The sequence below is a fragment of the Micromys minutus genome, assembly GCF_963924665.1.
Source record: "Micromys minutus genome assembly, chromosome: 22".
NCBI lineage: Eukaryota > Metazoa > Chordata > Mammalia > Rodentia > Muridae > Micromys > Micromys minutus.
In genome coordinates, this window is record NC_137957.1 from 1,671,931 (window position 1) to 1,696,853 (window position 24,923).

At 52.4% G+C, this 24,923-nt stretch overlaps 1 protein-coding gene across 5 annotated transcripts; it reads right to left on the minus strand.

Annotated features, from left to right (window-relative positions):
* Positions 1-1,240: 1,240 nt before the first annotated feature.
* DAZAP1 (DAZ associated protein 1) lies at positions 1,241-24,919 on the minus strand. Of its 5 annotated transcripts, none has more exons than XM_080935468.1 (12): positions 24,834-24,919; positions 14,689-14,729; positions 14,209-14,375; positions 13,965-14,030; positions 11,712-11,822; positions 10,973-11,021; positions 8,270-8,352; positions 6,197-6,350; positions 5,045-5,074; positions 4,767-4,907; positions 3,969-4,145; positions 1,241-2,104 (listed from the first exon to the last, which is right to left on the minus strand). In XM_080935468.1, the coding sequence occupies exons 1-12, from the start codon at positions 24,836-24,838 to the stop codon at positions 1,932-1,934; spliced, it is 1,197 nt and encodes a 398-aa protein (XP_080791594.1). In that variant the 5' UTR covers positions 24,839-24,919; the 3' UTR covers positions 1,241-1,931. The 5 variants fall into 5 exon arrangements, with proteins under 5 accessions (XP_080791594.1, XP_080791592.1, XP_080791591.1 ...); XM_080935466.1 differs by lacking the exon at positions 24,834-24,919 and adding an exon at positions 21,715-21,889 and having other exon boundaries at positions 11,712-11,819; XM_080935465.1 differs by lacking the exon at positions 24,834-24,919 and adding an exon at positions 21,715-21,889.
* Positions 24,920-24,923: the final 4 nt, after the last annotated feature.

Below are 24,923 nucleotides of genomic sequence, written 5' to 3' on the forward strand. Positions count from 1 at the left end.
TCACAGACCAGGCTGGCTTTGAATTCAAGAGACACCTGCCTCTGCCTCTCCAATGCTGAGATTAAAGGTGTGAGCATTTATGCCTGGAAACACGTTCATCTGAAAAATTTTAAATTAAAATTTATCCATACCTGGAAACATTTTAATTTTATTAAATTTATTCTTTTTTTAGCCCAATATCAGTGCTCTCTCTGCCCCCAGCCCCCTCCCCCCTATTCTCCTCAGCAGGGGAAACCTCATTCTGGTGTCCACCTCCACCCCGCCCCCACACATCAAGTCATCTCTTACTGAAGTCAGACAAGACTGTCCATTTAGGGGTCTGGAAGCCACATGCAGGTAGGGAACGGGCTCAGGGACAACTGCTCAGGTTGTTTGGGGGACCCACAGATCTAGCTGCTCACTCATCTGCTACATATGGGCTAGAGGCTAGCTTGTACTATCCCTGGCTGATAGTTCAGTCTCTGTAACCAGCCAAGAGTCCAGGTTCGCTGACTCTGAGTCCCTGTTCTCTTTGGGTCCCTCAACTCTTTCTGCCAATGCTTCAGTAAGGCTCCCTGAGCTGTTTGGTGTCTGTCCACACTTTAAAGGTATATATAAGGATATGGAGAGATGGCTCAGCAGTTAGAGCATGGCTGCTTCCTGGTGAGGTTTAGTGTTACAGTGTAGAAGCCAGAGGCCAGGAACCAGACCTGTGACTCTTGGCAATGAACACATGCAAGAGTGTGGTTGAAGGGTGTGCTGTGTGACACATCAGAGCTTCCATGGCAAGGTGTTTTCTAACTTTTCATGTTTCCTTTTGGGAGAGATTTGCAAGGGCCGAGGGCAGATAAGGAAGGATGGGGAGATGGTGGGGTTGCCCTGCTGCTCTTCCAGAGGACCTGAGCATGAGGGAGGGTCAGCACTGCACACACGGTGCATAGACAGAGGCCGACCAGGTACAGAAAAGTAGACAACTGGGGGATCCACGCTGAGACCTGCCCTTTGACCACTAGAAATGTAAGTCCCTCTTCACACCAAAAAGTGTTAAATACACCTGTGTGGGTGTCACTTCAAGGCCAAAGATGGGACTGCATGTGCCCAGCCAGCCCTGTCTCCTGCTTTCTGAGGGCTCAGACTGGCACAACACACTTCTCTCAACTGGGACAGGTCCCCCCAACCCTGGTACCCACAGACCCTCCACAGCACAGGAAGGGCAGAGGGAACAGGCCAGAATCACAGACACAAGCAGACAGCACTCAGGTTCTGATCCAAACACGCTGCTTTATTCAAACCGGGTCAAACTGGTCAATGGGAACCTGAGCCCTACTGAGGGGCCTCCAACAAGGCCTTGCCTGCCACCTGTGTGGGGTCCAGGCCACCAGTGACTTCAGCACTGCCACCTGTGCCAGGGGCCCTATGGCACCCGCAGCTACACAAGCCGCTCAAAGCAAGGAATGAACAAAAAACCAAATGCACGCAGTAGTCTCTGCCCGTACCCCAGCCCGCGCCGGCGGGAGCCAGGGCCCCCGCTTCCCACACCCAAACCCTGCTTTAAATTAAAAAATAAGCCAGTATACATCGTAGAAAATTTCTCTTAAAAATCTCACAATTTGTAAATGTATATTTTTTTCTTTAACATAAAAGTTTACAATATACGGCAAAACAAAAGGCTCAAGAAAATAATCTCAAAAAAAGGAGAAAAAAAAAAGGAAGAAAAAGAAACCTGAAATTCTGAATTAAAGCTGAAGGCGTTTTTAAAACCCTGTTGTTGAACCAGTGACGTGTTTTTATTGTGCTGATGGGTCAGAGAAAAGAAATATATTTAAACCTCAGTCCAGATGCGGCCTCCGCTGCCCCTCCCCCCCAGGTCGAGTGGTCATTTATTTTGTCCCAAGTGTGTGATTGTCACAAGTTCACCAGTCCCGAATCCTGCCCTGCTGCCATCCCCCTGGCTAGCGCCTGTAGGGATGGAAGCCCTGCACGTTGTGGTTCTGCCCGCGTCCAAAGCCACTGCCACCAGCAGGGGGACCCCCTGAGCCTGGGACAGAGGGGCCCCCATAGGAGGGTGGTTGCTGGCTGGGGTCTGAGAAGCCCTGGCCAAAGCCGCTCAAGTCCTGCCCGTAACCTGTTGGGAGAAAGGCTGCTTAGGTCAGGGTCAGAGGACAGTGGCCCACCCCATGGTTCTGCCAGAGCATACTGTCTGGCTTTGTCCCAAGGAGAGGGGCTGCTATTTAGACTTGCATCTGTGGATACCATGGTGGCCCTGGTGGCCTGTCACCCTACTGTGATGCAACACACACAGACAGACACACACAGAGCAAGAACTGGGGAGCTCCAGGATGCTCAGTCCCATTGTAAAGGTACAGCCTGGGCTGTGGCAGGAACAGGTCAGCAGTCTTGGGTTCCGTCTAACTTCCCAATAACCCTTTCAGCTAAGCCCTGTGTTCCCGAACAATTGCTGCCACTCTCTGTCAGAAATTAGGCTTTGTGAAGGGCAGATGACACCATTTCCTGCCTGACCAACCAGAAGGCAAAACAACAATGGGAGGCCTTCCCAGCCTGAGCAGCAGCACATGTGGATGCAGGCTCCACAGGCTTGGGATTGGTTGTTGAACTTTGTTGCCCAGGGCAGCAGGTGAGCAGCTCAGTGCTACTCCAGCAGGCACGAGACAGCAGCGCTCTGCTTGCAGTGCTCACCCTCAGCTTCAGGGGCCCAGGCTATGTGAGAAGGACCAAGCACATTGCATCACGTCTGACAAGAGGACCCAGGCGGGCTCAGTTCCCAGCACACATGTGGCAGCTCAGCCCTGCCTGTAACTGCAGTTCTCAGATCTGATGCCTTCTGGCTTCAGATGGCTTTCACACGAGTGTGCTACACATGAACTCACCAAACTATACACATGAAATAAAGTAATTTTTAAAAAGAAAATTTCATTCTAAACAAAACAGAACAGGAGCCATGCATGGAGGCACACTTTCAATTCCAGCTCCTGGAAGGCAGAAACAGGCTGATGTCTGTGAGTTCAAGGCTAACCAGGGTTACATGGCTGAGACCCTGTTCTAAAAAAGAAACCAAACGAAACCAACAAAACACAGAAGCAACAGAACCAAACCTAGGTGTGGTGGAACACAGACGTCATCGAAGCCCATTGGGAAACAGGCAGGGGAGTTTGAGTTCAAGGCCACCTGTGCTACACAGAAAGACCCTGGCAAAGAACAAGAAAGGAGGAGGGAGGGGCTGGCAAGACTTGGTTGGTAAGGTGCTTGCCACCAAGCAGGATTGTGTGAGCTCCATTCTTAAACACACATGACAGCACAGAACAAATCACCAAGGTACCCTCTGACTGCCCTCCTGTGCCAGGACACACACACACACAAACTGTAAATGAAAACATCTTTATAAAAAAAACAAAAACAAAAAACAACAAAACAACTAAGGCTGAGGATGTACTCTGAGGGACACATGCCTAATGTGTGAGAATGACTATTCAAACCCAGGGCACAAGCTCACTTCTGTGCACAGCATAGAAGCTCAGTGAGGAGAGAGTTCCTGCAGCAAAGGGCAGGGGCAGAGGAGAAAGCAGCCTTCCACAACAGCCCTAAATCAACTACGACAAGGTCCCAGTGCCACAAGAAGCTGCCTGTACAAAGCCTGGCCACTCCTGACCTATTCCCCGGACAAGCACTGGGCTGTAAAGGGGCAAGAGCAGACACAACCTCCCAGGCACCCCCCTTCCCCTCCCTCACACCCTCTGCCTGCACACCAGAGACTGCTTGTCCTGGGCTATGATTGCACCAAAGAGGAACTTCCCCAGGAAGACAGGTGCAAAAAGTAGAGGCTAGAGTAAATCTGAGCAAGGGCTCAACAGGACCTCTGGGAGCCCACACTCCCACAGGGGCAACAGATGGGGGTACCGCATCCCAGAATCAAGGCTGCTAGCCTCTCTTGCTCCTGCCTATTCTGGGAGCAGCTGGCCACAGCCACTTACCATATTGACCATAGGGGAAGTCCGGCTGGGCTGTTGGGGGTTTGCTCATATCTGGGGCAGCCTGAGATGGAGGTGGTGGGAAGGCCAGTGGGGCAGCCCCTGGGGTGGCAGGAGGTGGAGGGACCCCTGGAGGGGCAAACTGATCAGGGGGTGGGGGCGGAGGACCGTAGCCGAAACCTGTAGAGATAGGAGAGCAGGGCATGAACAGCAGTGCCAGCTACACAACTGACTGAGTATGTAGTGTCCACCCAGCACGTCCTACCTGACACTACAGGCTGGGACTCAGCCCAGGGCCAGCAGGTCAGGACAGAACCAGACCAGAGCTCCAGGTAGTAAACTCTGGAAGCCACAGCTAGCTACTTTCAAGGCAAAGATGTAGCTACAAACCAAATGCCCGTGTAGCTACAGGAGACCCTGGCCTGCACCCCAGTACCAGACGAAAGAAGCTGCCACTGAACACAGCATCAGAAAGGTCAGCCACTTGAGCTGGCTGTGTCTGCTAGGACCAGGCAAGCAAGGCCAGGTGAACTAGACCCAGGCCACTGTTCTGCTGTTCTGCCTTGGGCAATGTGGATGGGGTGCAAGTCTCATCAGTATGTGACCACAGGGAATGTGGGGGACATCCCTCCCAGAGTCCTACCATACACTAACTGCCTGCATGGTCTGTAGGCATCCCCGGTCCAAGCCTATACGAAGCACAGCCCAATAATCCAAGAACCTCCCTCCCATGGACTCTTTGCCAGCCCCGACGGGATGAGAGTTGATATGCTGGGTCTGCTCTGAAGGGGTAGCACTTACTGAACTGTGGTGGAGCTCCATAGCCCTGTGGAAAGCCCTGTGGTGGGGGAAAGCCTCCAGGCGGTGTGGATACAATGTAGGAGGTGAAGGGTGGGGGCGGGGGTGGGGCTCCTCTGCCCGCAGGGGGGGGGCCATAGCCACCTGCAACACAAGGGTGGGGTAAGCCGCCTGGCACAGCCCAGACCTGGGTCAAATCCATGGTCTCCTCCCAACAGCAGTAACCAGTGCCCACAGCAACAGGCCTGCGGTATGCACTGGACCCCCTTCACACGACTCACCAATAGCCTGTCCTGCTGGCACCCACATTCCTAGACAAAAAACAGAAGAGAGGGCCAGTTAAGTCTGTCAGTGACTTCCCCTGTGTTACCCAGAGACTCGTGGTCGTACCCAAAAGGTCTAAGTAAGGAGGGAAGAGCTGTCTGCAGCTGCAGTCTTATCCTCACAAAAAGGAGAGAGAGCCCAGGGCTGGAGAAATGGCTCAGAGGTTAAGAGCACTGATTGCTCTTCCAGAGGTCCTGAGTTCAAATCCCCACAACCATATGGTGGCTCACAACCATCTGTTATGAGACCTGAAGATAGCTACAGTGTACTTATCTATAATAAACAAAAAACAAAACAAAACAAATCTTAAAAAAAGCACAAGCAACAGGTCCCCTCTCTGCTGCACCTATTCTGTCAAGATGGCCTGTGCTCTTCAACTGTGAGCCTTTGCAAACTTCCTTAAAGTGCTTCTCCTGGATGAAGCCTGCCGCTGACCCCATCACCAACAGGTACGGGAAGGTTATACACACCCTAGCAGAGGGTGTGGAGAGCAACCTGCAGGCTGTCAGGAGAGAACTTCTACACGGTGGCCAAAGAGCCTGCCCTGTACAGTGTGCCCTGTATGGTGGGTGGTTTGGTGTTGGAGTGATAGAGGTCTGCCATCCTAGCCCTTTGAGACTGAGGCAGGAAGACTAGAAAAAGTCCAATGGCCTAGCTAGAGTGAACCTGTCTCCAGAAGGAAGGGAAAGAAGGAACTTATCCCTGAGGCTGTGATGTCCTGTCAGCAGTAAACATCAACACAGCCTGTGACCTAAGCTCATGTCCAACACTGAGGGAAACCAACTTTCACACTCTATTTAGGTCAGAGGGAATTATAGAAATAGAGGAGGAGAGGTCACCTGCAGACTGGGGCCTCCTACGTAGCCACTGTGTTGCTAGCCAGGGACTGGGCACAGGCGGTGGTGACACACTTAGCTAAAGTGATACCACATGGTCCTCAAAGGATAATTCAAGAGCCACAACACATGCTTACCTGGCCCTTGAGCCTCCTGCAGCCTGGCTCCTAGGTAGCCACTTCTGTGGTGGTTCTTGCCCCACTACTGGGGAAAGGGAGGCAGCCACCACTTCCAGGATGTGCTAGCAGGGATAGAACCACACCTGTGCCTTACCTTGTGGGCCATATCCTTGTTGCCACGTTGGCGGGGGCTGGCCTGCCCAGCCGTTGGCTGCACTGGGTGCCACACGGCTGCCCCACTGGCTGGCTCCTGGCTGTCCTGGTGCTTGGTTTTTGCTGTCCCGAGGTTCAGCCCGTTTAACCTCCACCTAAACAAACCGAGTGCACTTTAGGGAGAAGCCAAGGTGGCACCCCTGCCCTTCAGACACCCGTGGTGACTTATGACTACACTTAACGCCTTAAGACTTAAAGTGAGTACTTAAGATAAGCTTACTTAGGCCAGTAAGTTTCTTTCTTTAAAAAAAAAAAAGTTTGCTCTTTAATTTCTTTTTATAAAAAAAAATGTTTCTCAGGTACAACAGATGCATCTGGAAGACGCCCTGTGCCCCCCTCCACTGCAAGCAGCAGCAGGAGGCTAAGAGCCCTGGAGAGACAGCCAAGATGGGGCACTGCGGGTACCCTGCTTAGAGAGAAGGCAGTCTCCTTGCACCCAAAGAGCACACCCACCACCCCCAGCATACCTGAGAAACACGCTGGCTTTAACTCAATTATTTAAAATGTCTAGTGGAAGATAAAGACTTACCTTCCCCAGGCTAATGCTTAAAGAACCTCAGTTAACTCAAAGGCATGTCAGAGGGAATGGATGGAAGAGCCTTACGATACAGCTAACAAAAAAGTCAACAAACATGCAATAAAATGGACATTGGGATCAGTAAGCAACCTTCATACTGTGTTTGGCAGCAGCCCAGCCCTGGCCCAGCAAGGGGACAGGGGACAGCAGACAAGGGCCCTAACAGAAGCTGGTGTGTGCATGGCCTCCTTAGGCCAGGGTGGGACCTCACTCTCTTTTGAGGGAACACGGCCTCCAGTAGGCCTGAGAGCAGGAACTAAGCACTCAGGTACAGTGCTTAGTGTTTTGCCAGCAGAGAAGCACAGCCCCACCCCCACCCCCGCCAGTGCCCAAGAGTGGTCTGATGGTGGAAACTGGGGAAGCAGATGCTGTGAGCTGGGGCAGTGTGAAAGCAGAAACACAGCTCAGAGTTAATGAGCTCCTGAAGCCCCTGGGGACTCATCCTGCTCACAGAGCAGCGTGTACTCAAGACTCAAGCAACTTGGGCTGTGGCTTCTCTCAGTCTGGGGTTTAATCATCATGCAGGCCCAGCTCTGGACACTTAGTCCCCCAGAGGCTGCAGTGTCCAGTGAAGGTGAGCAATGGGCAGGCTGGGCTCTCTAGGGGAAGAGGACCTGAGGACCATAGGGACCTTCATACCACACACAGCACTCTCCACTGCTAGCCAGCTGCTGTGCTCTTCAGTTTGCATGTTAGCTTAAACTGAGGCTGCAGGGAGTGTCAGAACAAGGCTGCCCCATCTCACTGGGGTGTGTTTGGGAGGAAGAGAGCAGGAAGCCCAGAGCCTAAGATTTCCCTGTCCCTCTGTACTTGGGCCCAGCACAGACAGGCAGCCACAGGAGTGGCTGGTGGATCTAGTCTCAAGGCTAAGGCCTGACACAGTTGGGGCAATCATGCATGCTAAGGAGGATGGAGGGGCCTCAGAAGGTCTGAATGGGAACCCTGCACATGCGGCTACAGAGAGCTGAGGCCCTGGGCCTGCCCTGCCCACTTTGGCAGCAACACAGTATGAAGACGGAACACCAGAGGTCACTTGACTGCACGTGGTTAAGTGCTATCAGAGCATGTGGCTGGTCCCGGAGTTTCACAGTAAGTGACCCGATAGGAAACCAATCCTTCAGGATGTTTCAGTCTCTGTTTGGAGCTAGGCCTCAGGCTCATGGAGGCTCCTGCTCATCACATTAAGGTCACTGTTACAGAAGGGGCTGGGCCACATCTGAAGGAGTGGTCATGGAAACCAAGCCTGAGGCAACACTAGGGTCTCACTGAAGGCCCCCCACCTCCCAGGGCCCCACCCTCTACCCCATCCCCACCCCACCCCCATCCAGGGGCAGCAACCCATGGATGTCCTGCTGGGCGCGCCCACTTTCCAGTGAAACCCCTCATTGCCTAAGGCTTGGCTTGGTCTTAAGGTAAAATAAAACTACAACTACACACTTTTTTGCCCATGATGTCGTGAAAATGCATGTTGACAGCCTGGTCCACTGATTGTTCGTCCTCGAAAGTAATAAATCCAAAACCTAGCCAACGACGAAGAGTGAATCAAGGTAGCAGGGCGTGTGACACAAAACAGGATGATGAACAGTATCAGGGCGGCCACAGGGTAGAGCTGGGTTTCAGACAAAGCCTGTGTGCAGAGGGGCTAGCTATGGCCCACAGCAGGTTGGGGACAGTGGGTGACATTCACCCTTCTCCAGGCTGAGTGCCACCATGGGGAAGAGGGGTGCCTGGGAGGTGGGGGATGTTGTGTGTGGTGTGCTCTGGCTTTTCTGAAACCCAGCTTCTCCCCTGGGGTTTGCAATTCGCTTCGCAGCTAGTGCTGACAGCAGCCCCCGCTGTTCTAGGCGGTACCGAGTGCAGTTCCTATTGCGTCTCGCCAGGCTTATCCAACACTGTTGGCTAAGCCCGCGGAGTCCTATGTCTACCAGTCCTACTCCTCTATGCACAGACGATATAGGTAAATACAGTAATACACAAAGATACAGGCCACAACGGGTTCCAGCAGGTCAAATTCTGCTGTCAGCAGCAACAGCAAGAGGCATGGTGTCATCAAAAAAAAAAAAAAAAAAAAGAAAAAAAGAAAAAAGATAAAAGGAAAAAAAAAGAAAAAAAAAAAAAAGAAAAAGGAAAAAAAGTAAAAAGAAAAATTCAAAGGAAAAAAAATTTAGCATTTCCCAAACACAAGAAAGTGGCAGTATAAACGAAGTTTGGTTGGTCTGGGGCAAGCGCGGCCACCCGACTAGGGGCAGGAGGGACAGGGTCTCTGGCCTCCACTGAGGCCAACTGGAGCGCTAACATGGCCTGCAGCAGCGCTCAGGCCCAGAGACCTCAGGGAACAAAGGCTGAGGAGGCTCCAGACAGAAGGCCCAGAAGGGCTCCAAGAGAACTAACTTTACAGCAGACAGAAGGATGTGTGACAAGGGTCCCTGTGCACTGTGACAGGGGAGCTAGGAAGAAGTGGCCTAGGGACAGGACCACAAGCTGATGAGATGCAGTATTGGGGCCGAACCAGGAAAGTAACCCTAAGAGGACACAGCAAGAGAGAGAGAGATGGAAGCAGGAAGAGAAGGCAGTGAGGAACCAGAGGTGAGATGGGAGAGGGCGGGAGGGGCTGGGGGCTCCTGCGCCATACGCAGATGGTGTCAGGGCAGGAGAGAAGCCAGATGGAATGGTGAAGGGGAACTCTAGTGGAGCTGGAGGCTGAAGAGACAAGACCAGGGACAAAGGACAGAGGGATGTAAAGGAGACTGCAGACAGGGTGCTTGGGGACTAAGAGGTAGGGGGACAAGATGGCCTGCTATCCAAGTCAGCAGACAGGAAGCAGGAAGGAAAAGAAACACTGAGATCCACCAAGACCCTCGAGGAGTCAGCAAAGTCAAGAAGACAGGAAGTGCTGTAAGGGGGGGCCTGCTGACCCAAACCCTGCTATCTGCCACCCAATAGGACACTTCCAAGCCCCCAGGGGACACAGGTCTACACGCCAGCCCCTCCAGCACGGGTCAGCAACACTAGCTGGGCCTGGATAGGCTGGGTGGCGGGAGGGCGGCAGCAGATGTGCCAGCCATGGGCGGAAACACCTAGGAGCTGCCCTCAGAGTCCCGCACACCGAGGCTTCGCAAAGTCAGAGGCGGCATTTGGAACACAACATAGTGATGAAGACATGTGAAAAGTTGACATTCTCTCAAACGGCGGGAAGTGTCTGAAGCCACCGGGCTGGCTGGGTCCAGGCACAGTGCAAGAGGCCGTGGGTCGTGGGGGAAGAGCCGGGGCAGGCTGTCTACAGCGCTGTGTCAGAGGCAGCAGCGGGACAAACACACTGAAACTTCGTTTACACCCCACGGGAGCAAAGCCGCTCCGTCCTCTGACTGCGGGCGGGCCTGTACCTGTGTGACTTAACTTAGCACCTGGAGAGAGATCTAGAGAGACATCGTTAATCACAGACAATCACAGAGAGAGGAGACAGCTTACTTAACGGTACCGTATTCTATGATACTACGTACGTCATTAAGCATGTATGTCTACCGTAAATTAAGACTAAGACTTAACAGCTAAACCACACGAGTGAGCAGTGCGTCCTGGACGAGTGAGGAGGCTCAAATGGCAAACTATGCTCCTGAGTGGTGGCGCACCACGAGCACCTGAACAGGGTCTTTGGTGACAGGGGACATGTGGACGAAGGCTGTGTGAGTTGAAGATGCAGAATGTGAAGGGAGGGCTGTGTGAGGTGAGGGTCCTGTGGCATGGAGCACTTGGTCCAAAACAGAATGAACCAAAAATGTGGGTAAGCAACAGCCAGAAAAGGAAAAGGGCTGTCTCCTGCTCCCTGGCCAGCGTGGACTGAGTGTGGGTAGCTAGGGCGGTGGATTGAGTCTAGGGGCGGCCAGCATGGCAGACTGGGACAGCTGGATGAGGGTAAGGCGCCTGTGCTCTGGAGGACCTTTAGATACAAAGCTGTGTTCATCTTCATGTGAAGGGGCCGGGATGCCCCATGGGGAGGATGTGATGTGAGTGTTGGATGGAGACTGTGTCTGGGCACGGGGCCCAGTGGCAGTGCAGCATCTGACCGTGGCCTGTCTAGGGTGAGATAGTTTGCCATCTGAGGGGAGAACATGGGTCAGGATGAACAGGCTCAGCCCTTACCTCGAGGCCGCTGCTTCTCTGCATCATAGATCATAACCACCTCTGTGACCTGTAGACAAAGTGTGATTGAGGCAGACTTTGTGGAGCAGGTGCCACAGCACAGACCCACTTAGCCCATTCCAGGAGGGGCCAGGGTACCAGCTAAAGGAGAACTTTGCTAAAGCAGACTAGCAACTGTGTTGGGTTGCATGCCCCAGGTGGGATAAAGTCTGGGAGATGCCAGGTATCTTCCCCTGGCCTGTGCTCCTCTGTCCTGTCCAAGGGACACATACTACCCAGGGTCACCAGGATGCTGCCACGCCTGATAGCCCTCCCCAGTTCACTACCTAGCAGTTTAGGCCCTGCAATCTTGTCTGCCCCACCCAGCTGCTCAATTCCCCACAGTGAGCAAAGGGCTTCATCCTGCCCCAAAAGCAAGGCCCCAAGAGTTCCAGCCTCTGGAAGACCTGGGTGAGACAGCACAGACACCTCAGTACGAGGACAGCCACTCCTACTGCAGAATCCTCTGTGGGCATAAACCCAGGTGTCTAGGAGGCACAGGGCTCAGAGGCTGTGGTCCACCTGGGGGCAGCTGCCTGGCTACAAGGCAGCATGACTGCCTCCCACAGGCATGGCCAGCTCCTCACTGTCTACTGCCCTGCTCTCCCCAAACCCCATGCAACACTGCTGGGGAGAAGCAGGTATAAGGGTATGGCAGGAAATGTGGGCAGGAATGGCCATGGCGGCGCACAGAGCTCACCACTCCAAACTTCTTGAAGTACTCCCTGAGCTCCGTCTCGCCGCAGTTGTGGGGAATGCCCCCGACAAAGATCTTGTTGGATTTGCTGCTGTCGCTCCTGGGTCCTTTCTGCTGTCAAAAAAGGGTGGTCAGTGACTTCTAAAGGACTACTCCCCCAAAGGCTAACACAACCCTTTCCATGGCTTTGTACTTCTCTCAGAGGGTCTCACCATGAGCCCAGGATAACAGATGCAAACCACTGGCCCTGCCCCTTGTATGGTCTTTTCTTGTCGTTTTGTTTGATTGAGGCAGCCTCCCCATGTACTCCTAGTCCTCCAGACACCCACTATCCAGTCAAGGCTGACCTTTAACTTCAGACCCACCTGCCTCTGCCACCACAGCTTATAAGCTTCTGAGTCAGCTAGAACCAGACATATCCTGACTGCAGGGCTCCCCTGGGGACAGGTACCTGTAGCACTTCCTTGGGTATTACACACACTGCCTTGGACCAAAGAATGGAAGGTCTGTGTGCAGGGCAGGTACACGTGGGCCTACGCTTGCCACTCAGGATTGCTGCAGAGGCCACCCAAAAGCCAGTCTCAAACCAACAGAAAGCCTGCACTCTGGGCTGGCAGGATGGCTCAGTGGATATGGGTACTTGCCATCAAACCAAACCCAAGTTTGATCTCTGCAATACACTTCATGGAAGGGAACCAACTCACAGTTGTCCTCTGCTGTCTACATGCATATTATGGCATTCATGTCCACAGACACCAAACATATAAATGGAATTAAAAACACTTTGGAACACTTTTAACAACACCACAACAAGCCTGCAGTGTCTGGAGCAGTTGGATCTCTGAGTTCTAGGCTAGCCTAGTCTACACAGTAAGTTCCAAGACAGCCAGGGCTACAGAGTACCCTATCTCAAAAACAACAAAACAACCTGCAATGTGAAGACAAGGCTTCTGGCCTGACTTTTTATTTTTTCAGTGCTTGGGACAAAACTGGGGCCCTCCACATCCTAGGAAGTGCATACCAATGACCTACATTCCCAGTGAAATGGAAATTTTGGCAAGGTTAAAAAAAAACAAAACAAAAAACAAAAAACCAGCAGGGTGCGAAAACCTGGGGACACAGGGGAAAGCTTTGGCAATAGAGCAATTGTGGAGGACCTAAGCCTTGCCTGACCTGCCCCCACTGCTGCTTCTGCCCGTGGCTCTAACCCTGTCCCGTGTAAGGACACAACCAAGACTGAACTTCTGAGCTGGCTGTGGTCAGACAGGCCTGTCGGCCCAGCATCTAGTGACTGAGGCAGGAGGATCCTGGGTTCCAGGCTGGCTTGGGGCGCACACCATTCTGCTAGTGACTGTGGGTTCACCCAGACAGGAGCTCATATGTGCAGTAAGCCTCAGCAGGCAGGTCCACACTGAGGAGTCGCAAAGTTAGCCAGCCAGTGCCATGGAGTTGACAGTGGTTCCCACCCCACCCCTGCTGAGGCCATGTGGACACCTCTAAGGAAGCACAGTGCTGTCCTTGGTCTACAACCCCTGGGAACTGGCTTTCCTAAATGAAAAAAGGGGTGGAGCTCTTGACCGCCAGAAGCTTACTAGGCCTGAGTCCAAAGCATACCAGGCATATAGGGAATGTCTTAACAGGAAAAGTGCAGATAAGAGCACTGGTTGCCCTACCAGAGAGAGAACCAGGACTTGATTCTGAAAACCCACATGCTGAATCACTCTTACAACTCCAGTTCCAAGGACTCTGACAACCTTTCTAGCTCCATGGGCATCAGGCATTCAAGCAGTGCATAGACATACATGCAAAGAAAATGCCCACAAGTAGAAAATACACATAAATTTGGAAGGTAACTGGGGAATGGCAGCTTACAGCTAACGTCCCAGCACTTGAGAGGCTGAGGCCAGCTCACCAAACAAATGCACTGCTTGCAGAGGCCTCAGGTGCCACTCACAGTATAAGCAGACTCATCCCAGGCAGCCATCTCTGCCCCCACAGCTGGCTCACGTGGAAGTGAAGACACAGCCTGCTGCCAGGCAGGGATTGCTGAGGTATGAACAGCTGGACAGGTGGTCAGCTCCTGCTGCTAAGGGGCTGGTAGGACTGTGCACCCAGCTCAAGTGGTACTTGGCTTTCAATGGATCCAGAATCTACCAGAATGCCATTTCCCTTAAGTCAGTGAGCAGATTGGGATAATGGTGGCCACCCTCTAGCATGAAAGAGCACCTAGCCCAGCCCAGCCCAGCCCAGCCTTACCCAGCCTTCCTTGGGCCGTGTTCGCTCTGGCTGCATCCCCCGAGGTGTGCATGGCTTCGGGTCAATCTGTGGGAAATGTCAAGCCAGAGCTGTGAGCAGGAAGCTACTCTGCCAATGGTACCTGACTGCTTCACACCCCAGGGCTTGTTGCCTCCAGGGTCTACCCTCTAATATACCCCACCTTCAATAGTCTGAACCCTACAGCCAACTAAGTTAAGATGGGAGGACCCATGAATTCACTTACATTCCGGCCATCTAGGGTGTGTGGTCTGCTGGCCAGCACTGTCCCCACACAATTGGGGTCTTTAAACTTGACAAATCCAAAGCCTCGAGACTGGTTGGTGGTTTTATCTTTCATGATGACACAATCCACAACCTCACCATACTGGGAAAAGTAGCTGCGCAGAGTCTCTGCTCGGAGACAGGAACAAAAGCACACATGTCCCTAGCTTAGGCATAGCCTTACCGCGTGCACACGCGCGCACACACCAGCCTCATCCAAGCTGCTTGGCAGCTAACTTCTGTGGGAGAGGGTCCAGGGTACAAGGGATGGCCTTGTGCTAGAAAAGGCAGGCTAGCTGTAGGGAACAGGAGGGCAGGGCCAGACAAGCATGACAGAACCCAGACATGCTGACTTTAGAGTAAGATCTGCTTGGGGATACAAGGCTAGGTCCAGAGGCACCAGAACCAAGCCCGATCATGGCTGGGACACCATAGCTCCTACCTTGAGTGGTACTCCAGTCCAGGCCGCCCACAAAGAGCTTCCTGTAGGGAAAAGAGGCTCAGGATCAGCTGACCCCTTTAGGGTTGTCCCACCCACACCAGGCTCACAGGAAGAGGGATGTGCTCGGTCAAACTGTGACCCACACAGAACTCAGTCAAGGACTCCCACAGGTAAGAGATATCTGCCCTTGCTGCCACAGAGATAGCACTGTCAGAGCCATACTGGTAGGACAAGAGCCACCGGCCCATGACAGGCCACACTGTCTGCAGCTTCTGCCGAGACCTAGCCACCAGAAGAGTACAGCCTAAGCCTAAGAGATGCTCAGCCAACTAGACAAGACCCTAGCCTAGGATGTGGTTCCATGAAGCTGCTGGACAACAGCGGGTGACAAAGCCTCAGCAGTGGCCCCTGTCATACCTGGAGCCCATCTGTACAGCATCATCTCCAGGGCCAGCTGCATCCCGAGTGAAAAGGCACAGTTGTATCAGATGGCCCTTTGGCCTCAGCAGTGACACTGTGTCACCTGAGGCATCATTCAATCCCTCCATAGCTCTGGGTCATGGTGCATGGCCCAGAAGAAGAGCCTGCCCCCTGCAGCTGCCATACTGAAGCTCTGTTTGCCAACCCTAGGTAGGATACTAGGGGCAAATCTCTGAGCAGGAAGGGTACCCAGAACCAGTACCACAGTCAAACTCCAGACATAAGAAACCTGTCCATCTTACAGGAAATGCCAGACCCCCTGCCCTTATGGGCACCCAACTATACCATGGCAGGCTAAAAACCAAAGAGCCCTACACAGGCATATTACTGATTTGCATGATGTAACTAGGCCCTACATGTGAACCAGGAGCTTCAAGACATGAGTCCTCAAGCGGTCCAAGTGACCCCCACAGCAAAGTCCCACAATAGAGGTGCCAGCCATAGTAACCACATAAGTTCCTTTTTTCCCAGTTGTGGACAAGGTGCCCTGTCCAGCAAGGTTGCCAGCCCACTGACCTCCTGAAGCCAAATCTTTGCAAATGATCCATCCAGCACAGGTGGCTCAGGACCTGGCCTCATTAACATAAAGCCGTATGCTTCCTCAGACCATAGCAATGCCCACTGAAACCAAAACACAGCCTGTGATAGTCCTGTGACAACACCAGCCACTGGCAGCGGGGCTTCCTAACCACAGGGCACAGGAAGAGGAACCGGTCAGATGGGTCCAGGCTCTGGGCCCAGGTGTAGTTTCAGGCACAGAAACCAGGGAAGCGTTAGGTGTGGTGGTACACGCATGGAAGAAACCCAGCACTCAGGAGCTGTGGAAGAATGAGAAGCTGGAGACCACAAAAGGCTTTTAACAAGAAAAAAGGAGAAAGAAAGGAAAAGCAGCTATGTCAGCAGCACCAGACATACACAAGACACTAGGAATGCCCCATTTCTTTTCCTGGCTTCAGGCAGCAGAGTGCACCTGCGCCCTGCAGTGCCACAGGCTGCAGGTGTCTAAGAGGGGCCATATATTGGTGTGGCTATTGTTTTGGCCATGTCTGTGGTGACATGTCATTCTGCAGGCAAGGCTCCCCATGGAGCCCATTGGGACATTACTGAGGTTGTATAGCACCAGCTCTGAGGAAAGCAGGCTTCTGGCCTGTGTGCACGAAGGCTTTCTGCCTAGACCAGAAGAGTTCATCGGGTGAAACAGGCCCATGTTCACAACGGTTCTGGAAGGCTCCAGAATGCAGATTTCAATTCCCTTGTGGCTAGACCTCTAAGCCTGAGGTGACTGCAAAGTATTCCATCAAATAAGAAGGAGAAACAAAAGCCAGAGACTAGAAAGGGTCTGCTGATCAGCCCCCAGCCATACAGGGAGCCAGCACATGCAGACTAGGGACTAGAGAAGGCCACTCAGCTCGCATTACAGACTAAGAGTGACAGCAACAATCAAGGTGCCTCCAGGGGGAGCTAGTGGACTCCACTTATGGGAAACCTGCCATGGTTGTATACCTGCACCCCACATCCTGCTGCTGAACCCGGAACCTGAGGCCATCTCCTCCCTTCAAGTCTCAGAGGCAGAAAAGAGCCTTTACAGGTTTCTGACAGGGCCTAGTAGACTCCACAGCACAGGGGTGAGCCTGAGAGGCCAGCCCCTGCTGCCTGTCCCTAGGCTGGCTCCACAACTCACCTGAGAGAAGCCCATGACCCTCACAGATAGAAAACAGGAGGATGTGAAGGGCCTCATCTCTAGTGACTAACTTCCTCTGGTGGTCCCATCCTTCCAGCTAGTCCTCAGTGCACATGAACTAGTCACATGGACTAAACCACAACCTCAGTTCCTATGACGGCAGCCCTTGGGGACAAACGGTGGTGTTACAGACACCCTGCTCTGTCATGGCTTCCAGTCCTGTGTCCTATTCATCTCTTCCCCAAGGCCACTCAAGCCTGAGGCCCTGAGACTAAGTATCTCTAGAAAGAGACATATCTTCAAGAGCCCTTAGGGAAGCAGCTCAAACCCACAGCCAGGCTCACAGCAGACACCTACAACACAACATCTACAGCCTCTGGACTGTAACCAGGGAGCAAAGGCCTTGGGTAAAGGCAGCCCACTATGGCTGGCAGAGAACAGTCAGTCACGCTTAGCTCTTCTGAACCCAGGGAACCTTGGACCATCGTTCAGCACCGTGCAGCCAACAGGACACACTCACACACACACATACACACACAGAGAGAAAATCACCAAAGAAGCACCCCCAGGGCTAAGGGGGACACTTATGTTCACTTTGTACTCCCAGATGGGTGAACAGCACCCAGCAGGTTCCCAGCCTCCTCTGTACCCTCCAGTAAGCTGTGTGAGAAGGAGCTACTGCAGATGACCTAGCTGAGGTCTGAGGTGCTCCAGTGCTCAGGGCCAGGCAGCTGGTTCCTAGGTCAGGGACACTGAGCAGTGGTGGCCTCTAGGTGGGACATACATGAAGGGTGAGCTCTGCCCTCCTCTCATAGGCCTTTCACTCCATTCCACCTTCTGCCATCGGTGCAGCAAGAAGGCACTCAACCCAATTTGACATGCCCAGCATCTACATAAAGCAGATTACACAGAGCCCACATAGCCAGGACCCTCATCCGGGTAAGCAGAGGAGTCCTAGGCTACAAACCCAGGTCTTCCTGGAAAGACCTTGCTTCCAGGATACCTGGCATATCTGCCTTTTATTCTCCAGGTGACACTGACAACCGTCAGTGTACCAGCTGTCATGTCAGATGGACCTTTCCTACCACCCTGTCCCACAGGCTTGTCACTGGAGGAGCTGGAGAGCAGAGTGGCCTGGGCCACCCAAGGGGACTGCAGGAACCTCTGCTCAACATGGGCATGAGCCTGACACTCAGGGCAAAGACTTTGCCAGGCGACTTGTGATAGCGCTAGCGGGCACGCGAACCTCCTGCGTTAGCTGACAGAATGCAGAAAAGCACACTCAGGAAGCAGTTCCCACTTCTACATTCCCTTCAGAATTCCCAATATCTGGACCCCTCCAGGCCAACCAGATATCTCAGAAAGGTACTGGCCACCAAGCCTGACTGCCTGAAAAACACACACACAATTTTAAAAGAAATGGAGCTGGGCATGGTGGTGCACACCTTTAGTCCCAGCACTCAGGAGGCAAAAGCAGATCTCTGTGAGTTCAAGGCCAGCCTGGTCTACAGAGTGAGTTCCAGAACAGCCAGGAACTGTCTGTCTCAAAAAACAAAACAGAAAAACAACAAATACACACATGTGCACACACACATACACAGGAGTTGCTCCAGGCATAGTGGAGAATACTTTCAATCCTAGAGCTCAGGATACAGAGGCAGGTGGATCTCTCTGAGTATAAGGCCCACCTGGTTTACATAAGAAATTCCTGACCAGCCAGGGCTGTCTTAGGAAACAAACAAAACAAACAAATTAAGAGCAGCACAAGTTGGAGGTCACCCCAAGAGTGGCACCGCTGCTACCTTCTGCCTACCTTCTCCTGGAGAGAGGACAGTCACACCACAGGCTCTGGCCAGCAGTGGTTTTGAGAAAGAAGGGGTATCTCTTGCCATAAGCTCAGCCTCCAGTCCATGCATGTATGAGGGTAGAGGTCCCACAAATGAAGCAGCCAGCCACTCATCTACAGGTGACTGCCTTGGCTGAACAGGGCAGGGACCCAGGACAGCAGTCAGTAGAGGAAAAATGCAAAAGGCCCCAATTATCCCCCTCTCCCCACATCTAGACATCCCAGGGCAAGGAGCTCTAACAGGGACCTTAGATGCCCCACTGCCGGCACAGCCGCTTCCTTAGTAATCAACCGCTGCACTTGGAGGCTCAGCGATGTGCAACTTTAGGGTTCATTCCCAGCATTAAAAACAAAACAATTCAAACCTCCCTTTGTAAATAAAGGTCGGGTGTGGTGTGGCACAGCTTTAATTCGACACTCAGGAGGCAGAGATAGACTGGGCAGGTGGATCTGTGTACATTCAAGGCTGGTGTGGTCTGAAGAGCAAGCACTATAGGACTACACAGAAAAACCCTGCCTCAAAACCAAAATAAACCACAAAACTTGTCCTTTGGGTGGCTTCCTGGGGACTACAGAGCAGACTCCCAGCCTGGTCCAGTCTAGGCACATGCTCCTAGTGCCCAGTGGGTTTATGTGAGGCTTCAAGTAGGGTCTGGCACCTCATTAATGTCCAGGAGCCACATGCTGTGATCAGATGATAGAGCCAGCAACCTTTGACCTCTCTCCCAGGCCTACAGTTGTCTTCCAGACCCCAAGGGCATGATGCAGACCCAGCCCCTGCACAGGCGCCAGCCCCCTTCTCTATAGCAAGGTGTTCTGATTCTGGGACAGAACCACAGGAAGCACACCCCTTGCTCACCTCATGAAGCAAACACACTGCCTACTAGGCCCAGGACCTCAGTGCCAGCCACACTCAACACAGAGGGCATTAGGCAGCTCACCTACCACATCAGAAAGTCTGCAAGACAGCAAGCAGCCAGCCTCTTCCTACAGAGACAGACACCTGCTAAGGAACCATGATGCAGGGAAAAGAAGGGCTGAGAGGAATGAGGGCATTCCAGAGTACAACGTGAGAACCTTGCTGGCCCCCAGCCCAGGTGGTACAAGTTGTAGGCAGGAAAACGGAACCCCAAAATGCTTGGTCTCGTGTACCAACCTGTTTAGTTCTTGCACCTGTCAGGGGGACTCAGGACACTGCTCTGCACTCCCCGGGCCAGAAAACTGACAAAGCAGCAGGGGAACAGAATTCAAGGCCTACTGGGGAGGCCCAAAGTGTCCCACAAAACCCAGGCTCCTAGACAAGGACCTTTTAGAATTCCAAGTTTGTCTGGATGCCTCAAGCTCTAGTTGATATCACAGAGACCCCCACAAAGTCACCACTTGGGGTTCCTCAATCTCCTTTGTGATCTTCCTGGCCTCCAGACTTCAGGATCAGGTCCCACAGCTCTAAAAAGTTCCCTTTGGTGATCGCCCTAGTCGTCTGTTTTCTTTCTGCGTCTCCATAGAACCCCATGTTCTGAACTATTGTTGGGGTTTTCCTGACCCCAGGCTCCTATGAGTCTCCATACCACCATGTTACTATTTAAGGTCTCCCAGACCTCAAACTCCCCCTCATAGCTCCACAGGACCTTGAGTTCTTGTTCAATTCTGGGTGCCTGGCTCACCGAGCAGCTTCAGGGATGGGAGCTCTTCCTCTTTCAGCTTTCCCAGACCCCTTATGGTTTCCCTACCCACTGAAGAATCCTTTGGGGGAGTCTCTCTGTCCTTAAGGCCCCCTTTGGAGTCTCTTAGGTCCCGAGGGGTCTCCCTGTACTTTAACCTATTTTTTGGTGATCACTGCTGTTTCCCTCTAACCATTTGAACTCCGCTGGAATCCCAAGCTCATGGAGCCAACTCTTGATGCCTCTATGACCTGAGCTCTAATTTGGAGTCTCCCAGCCTCTCATTTCTCCTATGAACAAGTAACAACCAATTTAAAAACAAAAGAGCTCTCTTTGACTCCTTACCTTCTAGGCCTCACTGGTTCAGGGTCTCCATTTGTGTGGCCCCCAGTTTGCCCAACTGTCTCCTGGAGTATTGATGGGCCCTGAGCCCCCGTCTGGTGTTCCCCCAGCCTCCTGAATTAGCCTTTCAGGCCTCCCTAGTTCCTTAACTCTACTTAGGGTTCCTCTAACAGCTGACTGTCCTTTACTGTCTCAGTCCCCTGATGTGATAGTCACCCTAATTCCCGAACTCTGGAGAGCGTCTCAGAACCTCCAAAATTATTATCTGCAGACTCCTTGACCCCAATCATCCAGATCTGTTCTTTGGGGTCTTCCTCATCCCTGTGGTTCTAGTAGATAACCCCAACACCCTAATCTTTTGGGGGTATCCCTTAGATCCCTGAGTTATCCCATGGGGTCTCTCTGAGCCGTAATCTATACTTTGGGGCTCCTCAGAACCCAAAACCTAATTTATGGTGGGGAGGGTTATCTGACCTCCTATGTATTCTTTAGGGTCTCTGAGCATCCTTAATTTATCTTACAGGGTTTCCATTGACTGTGATCTATCTTTTAGAACCCAACTCTCTAGAGTAACTCTATGGGGTCTCTCTGCCCTATAATCTATTCTTTGGAGACCCCCTCAGTTTTGCCAATCCAATACTTAGGGTTCCCAAGGACCCTGGTCCATTTTTAGGATCTCCCTGCCACCTAGACTCTATGGGGGGATCTCTCAGCACCCCAAATTATCCTACATTGCCTTCCTGACTCCAAGGATCCACTTAGGGGGCCTCAACACCCTGATCGATCATTTCGGGGTCTCTCAGTCTGACGAGTTAACCTATGAGATCGCCCTGACCCATGAACCTTCATTTATGGTTTCTCTGACTCGTGAGTTATCATCTTGAGTGCCTTCAGTTACCCATGGGCTGCCTTTGGGGCGACCCCCAGCACCCCGGCTTTTCTCTGAAATGCCGTCCCGGTTGGCCCGGCACCCCGGCCTCCCTCGCTCCGGGCCTTGCCGGCCCCCACAGCCTCACCCAATTTCGTCGGCGCCCGCGCTGTTCATGGCGCCCCGTCCCGGCCCGCTGCGCCCCGCTCCTCCGGAAGGTCACCGCTCGTCCCTCCCCGCAGCCGCGGCCCGGATCTGCGCAACGGCGGCGGCGCTGAGCCTCCTCCCTCCGCGCCAACGGTCGCTGCGCGTCCCCGCGCCTCCGCGCCTCCGCCCTGCGCACGCCCGGGCGCGCTCCCGCACGGGGCCTCCGGGGGCGGGGCCAGGGGCGCGCCGCGCGTGCGTGCACGCTTGCAAGAGAGACGCAGGGCTCTGCGCCGGCGCGACAGGAACGACCTAGAAACGCGCTTCCGCCCCATCGAGTCTAAGCCTTCTGGGAAATGCAGTCCTCTGCATTATCTAGCCTTCACAAGGCGCGCGGAGGGAGGCAGCCACGTGCGTGCGTGCGCGTGCATGTGGCGCCGAGCGCTCATGGCGCGCGCAGGCGCAAACGTGGGTTCCCCTTTCTCCTCTCGTGAATCTAGGTCTCATGTGGGGGTCTGTAAGGAGAAAGTCCAGGCCGTCCCTCAGAGTCTGGTGCATAAAACAGGCTGCAAGTTCATGCTCTGAACTGTGTCACCTCTTAGTCTTCCCTTTTCCCAGAAGATGATAACAGAGGGTCACAGAGGCTGACACCTGTCCAAGGTCATTCAGTTAAGGTTCAATAAGTTCAAAGGAAAAATTTATCAAGTTCACTGGTTATTTAAAAAAAAAAAAAATCACTGTCCCCAGTACCACTAACATGGTCAGCCACACTCTTACTACTGCCTATTGTCTGCTGGCTGACTTCTCAATTGGATAGTCTGCCTTTCCTCTTATAACGAGTTCCCTGTCTCAAAAAGGTATGTAATAATAAATAATAGTAATAACAGTCACAGCAGAAGCAACATAATAATTAAGTAAGTGAATAAGGTGAGGTAATGGCTTAGTTTGTGGAGTGTCTTTCCAGGCTGAAGGCCTGGGTTCCATCCCCAGCACCACTAACACGGAACATGGCAAGTCATCCATCCCATCATAGGTTAGAGAGGAGGACTGGGAATTCAAGGTCATCCTCTCTTGGTCAGATACATAGTGAAACCAGTCAGAGCTACATGAGACTTTCTCAAACAAAAAAAAAAAAACAACAAAACACACAAGCAAAAGAAGCCTAGAGGCAGGGCATTGCTCGTGTACATTTTTAAATCCAGCATTTGGGAGGCAGAGGCAGGTTGATCTCTGTGAATTAAGTACAGCTGGTCTACAGAGTGAGTTCCCGGACACCCAGGGCTACACAGAGAAACCTTGTCTCAAAACAAAAACAAATAAACAAAAACCCCAATCAATCAATACTTTGAATTTGAGGGTAACCTGACCTAGTCTCCACAGGGAGGCCCTATATCAATAAACAAAATATAATAATTCATTTCTGTGCTGGGTATTAGCAGCTCAGATTATAAAGACAGGCTGAAGCTTTTGTTTGGAGACAGAATCTTCCTATGTAGCCCTGATTGTCCTGCTGCTGACTCTGGAGTGCTGAGATTACAAAGCTACCCATTTTATGCTTTCATTAGACCACATGAGATCATCAATAGGACACTCAGAGTAGTGGAACAGCAGAAGCTGGGTGGGCCTCAGTGGGAAAGTGTTCTCCTGGCCGGCGCAAAGCCCAGGGACCATCCTGATGGCAGCACACATTGTTAATCCTGGCACTGGAAAGATGGAGGCACCAGGATCTGGAGTTCCAGGTCACCCTTAGCTGTGTGAGAGCTTAAGGTTATTCTGGGCTACATGAGAACCTGTTTTAAAAAACCAAACAGCAAGAGGCCAGTGAGTTAGTTCAGAGCACTGGCTGGTCCTCCAGGGGACCAGAGTGGATTCCCAGCACCCACGTGGGGATCACAATACCAGTGACTGAGCCTCGGGGATCTGGTGCCCTCTACACTGCACATTTAAAAAAAAGCTAAGGGCCGGAGAGATGGCTCAGTGGTTAGAGCACCGACTTCTCTTCCAGAGGTCCTGAGTTCAAATCCCATCAACCACATGGTGGCTCACAACCATCTATAATGAGAACTGATGCTCTCTTCTGGTATGTCTGAAAACAATTACCATGTACTCATTAAAAAAAAAAAAAAAAAAAAAAAAAAAAAAAAAAAAAAAACCCAAAAAACAAGTGTTAATGGCTACAATTCTAAACTGGAGCCCTGGTCTCCACTCCTGGTTTTTAGCAGGTTTTCCCACTTGTAAAATGAGTGTATCAACAGTTACCGCTGTAGCACCTTCTAAGGGTTAAGCGTTTCACTGTTCTTCAGCAGTTCTCAGAAAAATCATCAGATCAAGACACCTAACACACCCAGGTGACCCAGGAGTAAGCTAGAGCCAGTAAATAACAGATGTGGATTGGAGTAGCTGAGAGAGGACGCGCTTATTGGCCCTCACCAGGCCAATGAGTGTCTAAATGTGAGGCATCCAGCCAGGCATGGTGGCACATGCCTTTAATCCTAGCAGTTCAGAGGTAGAATCAGGCAGAACTCTGAGTTCGTGGCCATTTTAGTCTACATTGCAAGACCCAGGTCAGCGAGGAGCTCCTGTCTCTAAATAAACAAATAAAAATTAAAAAATCAACTTGGAGGAGCATCGTGGAGGTCAAGTTTCACAGCCTCTTCAGACAGTAAATAGAGTACCCTTGAGAGTCAGCCAGGCAAATGCAGAAAAAGTCAAGAATCATTCCAAACGTCTGGTGCCATGGAGTTCCCCCGCCCCTCACAGAAGCCACAACAGTGCACATGCTAGCATATGGGACTCTCCATGGCACTGGCCCCACTGGTAGTCTCTAAGCATCCCTCCCTACAATGCAGCACTTGGCTCCAACTTTCTGTCTAGACAACTAGGCCCCGCCCAGGCCCATAGACTCCGCCCCATTCATAGTAAAAGGCTGGAATCAGCTCCACCCTCCGACAGCTACCCTAGTCCTCAGGCCCCGCCTCCTTGGCGCCAACCTCAGCCCTAGCGGAAAGCTAGGCCGGGGCTCCTGTTTAGCTTATCTACCAGGCTAGGCCCCAGCCATGGGCGAAGACTTGGCTTTGCCACTAACAGAAGGCTTGGATTTCATCCTATCCCATAAACACCTACCCCATGGCTCTGTCCTCATCCGTAGCAAAAGACTGGACACCACGGTCTCAGCTGGCTGGCCCCGTTCCTTAGCTTCTTCTCTCATACTTA

Coding starts and splice junctions, on each gene's coding strand:
- DAZAP1 (XM_080935465.1), bottom strand. CDS start 21,743: ATGAACAGCGCGGGCGCCGACGAAATTGG. Junction 14,730..21,714: donor GCGGGCGCCGACGAAATTGG/GTGAGGCTGTGG, acceptor TTTTCCCTACAG/GAAGCTCTTTGTGGGCGGCC. Junction 11,823..13,964: donor CACGGCCCAAGGAAGGCTGG/GTAAGGCTGGGC, acceptor CTTTTTTGACAG/CAGAAAGGACCCAGGAGCGA.